Here is an 8,097-nt window from a genome sequence, read left to right as displayed (position 1 = left end):
TATCTTTTGTATTTTTTATTTTTATTTTTTTAGATTAATGTTGTATTTAACGTGAATATTGACTATGTATTACACATATTACATACCTAAATTATATTCCTAGCTTGATTCAATATGATCCTGGTAGTTCACTACCGTGAAAATTATAGTATGCGGCAATTTATTTATTTATCTTCTAATAAATTATCTTACACTAAATACAACTTACAAAAAATAGTACTATGAATAGAAAATAACCTATGTAAATGATTTATACTTTTTATTTGACTCAACATAATATATACGATGAAATTTATTTTATCCTTAGCTGAAGGCTAAAAGCTATAAACAATACTGTACCTAATTTTAAACGAGGTCTTGTAAAAGTTATGAATATTACCGTATATTTTATACGGCGACCGACCTCTCAGTCATATTGTAATTACACTCTTACAGAAGAAGACATCAAATTGACAGCGACTGACATGAATCTACTTTAATTATTGCTAAATCCACTTATATTTTACACAAAGCGCTAATAACAAAAATTTAATGTTGCCAGAATTCGATTTTAATCCCGAATCGATCGCGCATTAATCATAATCAAATAGAGTTTTTTTTATCCGCCGCTGGCTAAATTGAATTACATTGTAATCTCTGTATCCCCGTGCCATACTAAATCTTATATCAGTTATATCATCGCTTAGCAACCGCATACGTACAAGAAAGCCACTGACACAGTGGTTTTTAGAACCGTTACAACCAAGTTTGAACGGAGATCTCAGATAGACTGGTCATTTTGAGTGAATTAACTAGGTAAGGGTCGGGAATGGAAGACCGGCGAATGCACAGGTGCTTTCTGCGGCGCGGCATTTACACGACACACGCGACGCGGGCCACGCGCTCTCCCGGGACTTTCGCGAATCGCGAATCCGAACGAAAAAGCGCGTTCCATTTTCGAATTTGCTTTTTTTTTAGAGATGAATGAGTGTTTTTTCAGTAATAGTGTATTCAATTAAGCGTTTAAGATGTGTTATTCGTTTGCATAGCTGGAACAATGCGGTATTGTAATAATTAAAAAGTTCACACGCGGCGCTTGAGTCTCGGTAAGCCAATGCATAATTATTATTTTGATTTATTGAATAATAAGTCATTACACTTTTAGTAACTAAGTAATAAACGTTATATACCTATTAATTATAACTTTTGAATCTACCGCACATCGCCTTTGTAGTCTAATGCTATTAACCTATGAATTTTAATGTGACTTTTATTATTTCCGAGTCTTGAATACTATTAAATTTAAAATATTCAAAATGCCGGTCAATGCTCGTTTGCAGTGTATACATTACCAATTCATACAAGTAATATGACAAAGGGTTTTTTAAAATAGATACATTTATAAAATCTGCATGAACAGTGATGTTACAAAATATATAATAAAAAAAATGCTGACATTCGCAACAGTAAAATGGCTTGACGAGCTTTAGAAACCTAAGCACCTTGACTTTTTACAAATAATTTTATATTAATTAGGTAGGTATTAAGTTTGTCTTAATAAACTGACATAAAAGTTATTATTGCTCGGTGACATTGACACAGTAAAGCAATCCCCAATTCACGTGTCGTGGTTCAATACACTTCTAAAATATTCACAATCTCATTAATATTATTATAATTAGTATATCAAAGTAGTCTAGCCTCTGTTTACGAATGTGTTTTTGTGAAAGTTACCAATGTGTACCCGTTTAGAATATCACATCGCCATTTCACTTTTAGTTTACCTACTAATAAATCTGCTAATACCGATAAAAATGTCACGACACTTCAAAAAATGATGATGCGCTGTTGGTTTTCCAATAAATAAATAATAAATAATAATAAGAAAGTACAATACCTACTTAGACCGTGATATCATCCGTCATGCGTTTGACAGTTTTGGCACAAAATGGGTAAAAATTTGAGTGAAAACACTATAAATTGTCAGAAGACTAGGCGACCACAAAACACTTTTTCGACAGCTAAACGATATAATTATCTATCTCTTCTAAAAAGGCACCATCTTTTCCATAAAGGAACATATTGAGTGTGAATTATAAATTTTGGCGGTCGGCGGCGGTCCAGTTATTTTAATGCATTTTAATACTCATCGTAACTTAGAAATTGATATTTAGCCTTAATTGATATATACTGGCCAGAATCACTTGAATTCTACGGATCAATATAACGATATGTTAAACCCTAGCGAGCCAGAGAATGCTTCAAATAATACCGGTTGGATTGTAGCAAAAAATTGTTTACTGCCACGGTGTAGTGTCCCACTGCTGGGCAAGGCCTCCCCTCGCTTCTTCCACTCAACCCTGTCACTTGTGTAATCCTGCCAACGTAGATAGAATGCCTCCAAGTCATCCCGCCATCTCTTTTTCGCTCTGCCTGAACCCCGGCCCGCACCCTCTACGGTGTTCCATGGGTCCCACGTGACCACTTTGGTCGGTGATCATTTGGCCCACCATTCAGTTTCCAGCCCAGTTCCACAAAAAAGTACGTACTTACATGTAATTAGGACTCATATGAGTAGGTACATACTTATTAGTAGTTATTAGGTATCGAGACAACCTTATTGGTTTAACGATACTGTGTAAATTCATTTGAGATTTTTGCTTATAAATACCTAAATAATAAAACCTTAAATGGATGTAAATATTGCAATCTTATTCACATGCAATCAATAAATGAATAAAGCGGTGTGTAGAACCCTAGCAAGGCAGAGAATGCTTCCGATAATATTGTTCCGGCGCGTTCCCACCGCCGTAAAAAGGAGAGCTCTCGATAATAAGCAGAGATAATTGACACACACACTACAATATACGATGTACGTGTAGCGTGTCAATAAGAATAAGGTATTTACCGGTCAATTAAAATGATATTGTTAAGGTCAACCGGTATATTATCCTATGGGAGGATAAATGCGCCTTTTGAAGATATCTTACAAACCTCGACTGGGGGACAAATGTAACTAATCCATTTTTTCCATTATGACACTATGATGTTGAGTTTTACATGTATTCACTGACCACGCCTACCATATATGTACAACGTGTTTCCGGTATCACTCAAAACCTCAGACACCCCAACTGACTTTTATTTTTTTAAACTCATCTAGAGTATTCATCTTTTAATCTGATGGTTACTTTTTTTAAATTTAATTTTTAATTTTCTGTACAGCTCTACTTGACTTTTAGCTCTACACTCAATACAATAATTGCTAACTACCATCACAAATCATAAAACTCTTTATTTGTGTACGTTACTGCAACGACATAAGGTTTACCAATAGACAGATAAGATGTCACTGTAAAACACTTTAAAGCTTTGTCACAGTTAACTTCAAATTGGACAGGTAATCGCAGTAAGCAAATTTTAAACCCAATATTCAAAATGACAAGGTTGTAATTAGGTACGAGTTTAATTTGTTATGACTTATGATAAACATTAAGATTAAACTGACAAACAACGTCAAACTCGTAGCGGAAAAAATAATCGTCCAAGTAACCAGCCATTATTAATACCCCTAAATACTGAAAAAGGTAAACAACCTCTAGCAATGCGATATACACAATGTTGTATTACGAGTACAATAGAATAGGCACGTAAAAAATAACTAATAATACTAATTTAAATAAAAATATTACCCCCATCAAGATATAGCTCAATCGATTCTACTCTCGATTCTGAACAAACTGTTTTCAGGTTTTTAGTGTTAAGTGAAACACGGTGTATAACCATGCAGTGGACACTCTATTTAATAATGTAAATATTGTAAAACACGGAAAAAATGGACCAGTTACATTTGCCCCCCAGTCGAGATTTGCCCCGCTGTACCTTATAGCAATCCTCTACGTTCGAAGACTTCGAAGTATATGTATATGGTCATCAGACTTTAAAATACGGCTATCATAGTTTTAATTAGGGATGTACCGACTAGTGATTTGGCCGACTAGGCCGACTATCGACTAGTCGGCGCTTGGGTGGCCGATTAGTCGGCCGACTAGTCGGCTAGTCGGCCAGAACATAATTATCGACTAAATTTGCCAGAATTTTTGAAATGACATTTTTGGTTCTATCACGCTTTTCATATTTTGTTCAGGTTCAAAGGTCTATGAGAATAATTATACACATTTTCCATTATTTGTCTTAAAATAGATAGTGGTCATGCCTATGAAACCGATAGTCTTAGGTAGGGCATTCATTACTGTGACGATTACAGATATTTGTTCTTTTGACTAACAAAGGCATAACGAATACGTACATAATACGACCATAAATCATCCGTTAATTTATTTTTGTACTGTTTTCGTATCATTTATAAAGTGCCTACTAATCGGCCTGTTTTGCTGACTAGTCGCCGAGTCGACTAATCCATACTTTCCATACTTAATATTATAAATGCGAAAGTAACTCTGTCTGTCTGTCTGTCTGTCTGTCTGTCTGTCTGTTACGCTTTCCCGCTTAAACCACGCAACCGATTTTGATGAAATTTGGAACAGACAATCTTTAGACCCTGAGACAGAACATAGGCTACTTTTTATTTCGAAAAAAAGGGATGAAGGGGTTGAAAAAGAGGTTGAAAGTTTGTATGGGATTTCTTAATTTTAAATGATAAAACCATGAAACTTTATATTTTAGCACTTGATAAGAAATCATTAAACATATATTTAAAGTCACATACAGGTCGAACGCGATTAATTAACATTATTTTTACCTTTAAAATAAACATGGTGGGAAATAAACATTAACTAAAAGCGGGTAGATTATATTTATTTGTCTACCCCGAACATTTATATAAATTAATATCGGGTAGTTTTGTGTTGTTTACATCTCCGGTGACATTTTGCTGGGACGTCAGTCTTCCGCGACCACGGCCAGTGCAACCTGGCCGAAACGTTGGGAAAAAAGGTAAAAATAATGTTAATTAATCGCGTTCGACCTGTATGTGACTTTAAATATGTGTACAAAGCGCGAGAACTTAAAGGTGGAAACCCATTACACCATATCATGCTATGACCGTGCTATGAACGTGTCAGACAAAAAAATATTCTTTGTATTACAAAGTATGAGGCTATGCATACTAGCCCGTTCCGTCACCGATCATACCCGTAGCGTGCCATGCACGGACCGTCAAATATTGTCGGCGAGGATATTTTTCCGGTGTCGAAACGCTCCGTGAATGGCACGCAACGGTGATAGAACGGTGCGTGCTGGCGCTCAAACGGGGTATAACCGCGTATGGTGACCGTTTGAAGCGCGTTATACACGCGTTGTCATATTTCTACCCGCTTTTACCAGTCCGATACCGGCAGTCAGAAGACGCTCATTTGCAATACTTATATAACATTATAATGGATGACGAGAAATTGATTGAGGCTGTTCGAAAATATGAATTTATTTATAATTTAAAACATCCTAAATATATGGATAGTGTGAAGAAAGATCTAGCCTGGCATGAAATTGGGGAGGAATTAAAACAGTCTGGTAAGCATATATTATTTAATTGTTCATTCATACGTTATGAAATATAATACAATTATGATTAGTTTATTTAAGTACCTACTTATATACTTATCTGCTAAGTATTTACATTCGCTTACTTATCTGAACAATTAATGTGAAATGTACATTCGGCGTCAAATTAATCAAATCCAGTCTAGTTGGCCCTCTAACGTTTGAAAGTAATCTGCGAATTGATTGCGTACGTTAAAAGCAGAAGAAATTGCATTACCTCCTTGACGTCGCAGGTTATTGAATCGTACAGGATTATTAGTCTCTGGGAAGGTTATATATTCGCCGCGTCTTATGAAATTATACAAAATACATGTTGTTAAAACAATCTTTTCTGCATTCTCTGGCTTTAAATACATACGTCTATTGTAAATCCTAAATTTTTGACTTAAAATTCCAAAAGCGTTTTCTACTACACGTCGAGCTCTGCAAAGGCGATAATTAAATTGGCGTTTTTTAGGATCAGTTATTGACTGCTGTGATGGATAAGGTCTTAATAGATTATTTCTTAAAGGAAAAGCCTCGTCTCCTAATATAACACATGGTGTTTTTACCGTCGACCCAGGAAGATATTTATCATTGGGAAGATTGAACTTATTTTGTATTAAAGCTTTTCCCATATTTGATTTAGAAAAAATACCACCATCACTGTCTTTGCCGAAAGACCCCACGTTAACAGCAATAAAGTTATAATTCGCGTCAACCAAAGCTAAAAGTACAATAGAAAAGGTTTTTTTATAATTAAAATAAAGGGAACCACTATTTGGAGGTGCTATGATCACAACATGTTTCCCGTCAACTGCACCACCGCAATTAGGAAAATTCCATTTGCTCCAAAATTCCGCAATATTTTTTCCCATTGCTCTGTGGTGGGCGAAGGAATAAATTCGCGTAACATTGTGTTTATGATAGCTTCACAAATGTCAATAACTGCACGTCTTACCGAGCTTACTCCCATGCGAAAACTAAATGCAATTGAAGTAAATGAATTACCAGTCGCTAAGTACCTGCAATGAAAACAATTTATGAAATTATACAGTCAACGTCAAAAATATGTTTTACACTCTAAGAACAAATTAAATTACTTTCATAGAAAATATTTTAACTTGTTATTTTAAGTAGTAACACTACTATTATGTTCTAAACATTAAATAAATGTCATATACAAAGAAAAAGTGACCAAAGCCTCCAGTGCCCCCCGCCCAGTTCCACCCGTTCCAGTGCTCCAGTTTCGCCCGGTAAGCGGAGTACGCTGGTTCGATTCCAGCTCGGAGCACTGGAGGCTTTGGTCACTTTTTCTTTAGAATAGAATAGAATAGAATAGAATATTTTATAATTTTTTTCTTTGTATATGACATTTATTTAATGTTTAAATATGTTTTATTTTACAGCTGCTACGTGTAAACAAAAGTGGCAAAGCCTCAGAGACGCATACAGGAGGGCTTTGAATAAAAAAAAAGGGAAAAGTGGGCAAGCCGCAAAGTATATTAAGCCATGGAAATACGAACAAGAAATGGCGTTTCTATCTCCCTTTTTCATGGAAAGAAAAACTCAAGACTCCGTAGATGTAGAAAGCGACAACGAGTCGTCCGATAAAATCGATGAAAACAATACCGTAGAATTCACTGCTTCCGAAAATATCGGTATAGATATCGACGACTGTCCTGCTAATGTGAGTGACGAACAGGGCATTCTTAATGAATCAAAGCAACAAAAATGTGTCAAAATCCCAAAAGCGGTAAAGAGAAGAGTTGTCCGGTCACAGCAATCGGCATCCGCTGTATTAATGGCAAAATTACTGGATCAACAAAATAAATCAGAGCCATCCCGGGAGCACGACGAAATAGATCATTTTTTTTTAGCTATTTCTCAAACTGTGAAAAAGTTCTCACCATACGTCCAAGCACTAGCGAAAAATAAAATATTTTCGTTAGTGTCTGAAATGGAACTGCAACACCTTGCTCCACCTAGCTCTTCTCAATACTCCTCCAATCCGTCCCCAAGTTCGGTTATGTCATTACCGACAAGTACTGATACGCCTATGCCAACAAGTCCGTACTGGAATGAGCCGACTAGCCTATCGAACAATCCTGACTGGAATGTTGATACTGAAGACTACTAGTCTCAGGAAAAAAGTTATATTATTTTTTTATTCTCTTTGTTTAGAATTTTTTTTTGTTTATAAAGTAAAATGTGATATATTATTTTTGGCTAATAAGCTGTAAACCGCTAAAATCAGTAGCTAAGTTACCAAAATAAAAGAAGTTGATTCTTTTTCAGCATTTCAATGTAATTTTGTGTTTCATCCCAAGTAGAACCTTTAAAAAAGAAGCGAAAAGTGTTATCATTAAACATCTTGATAAGGGATAGGGATAGGGATAGGGATAGGGATAGGGATAGGGATAGCGATAGGGATAGCGATAGGGAATGCGATAGGGATAGCGATAGGGATAGCGATAGGGATAGCGATAGGGATAGCGATAGGGATAGCGATAGCGATAGCGATAGCGATAGCGATAGCGATAGCGATAGCGTTAGCGATAGCGATAGCGATAGCGA

At 35.8% G+C, this 8,097-nt stretch overlaps 1 protein-coding gene across 1 annotated transcript; it reads left to right on the top strand.

The window, feature by feature from the left end:
• Positions 1-5,481: 5,481 nt before the first annotated feature.
• LOC125234710 lies at positions 5,482-7,784 on the top strand. The gene is made up of 2 exons (XM_048141071.1): positions 5,482-5,511; positions 6,930-7,784. The coding sequence occupies exon 2, from the start codon at positions 7,052-7,054 to the stop codon at positions 7,658-7,660; it is 609 nt and encodes a 202-aa protein (XP_047997028.1). The 5' UTR covers positions 5,482-5,511; positions 6,930-7,051; the 3' UTR covers positions 7,661-7,784.
• Positions 7,785-8,097: the final 313 nt, after the last annotated feature.

The sequence above is a fragment of the Leguminivora glycinivorella genome, chromosome 16, assembly GCF_023078275.1.
Source record: "Leguminivora glycinivorella isolate SPB_JAAS2020 chromosome 16, LegGlyc_1.1, whole genome shotgun sequence".
NCBI lineage: Eukaryota > Metazoa > Arthropoda > Insecta > Lepidoptera > Tortricidae > Leguminivora > Leguminivora glycinivorella.
The sequence above is the reverse complement of the archived record's forward strand: the minus strand, read 5'-3'. Positions and strand labels throughout refer to the sequence as shown.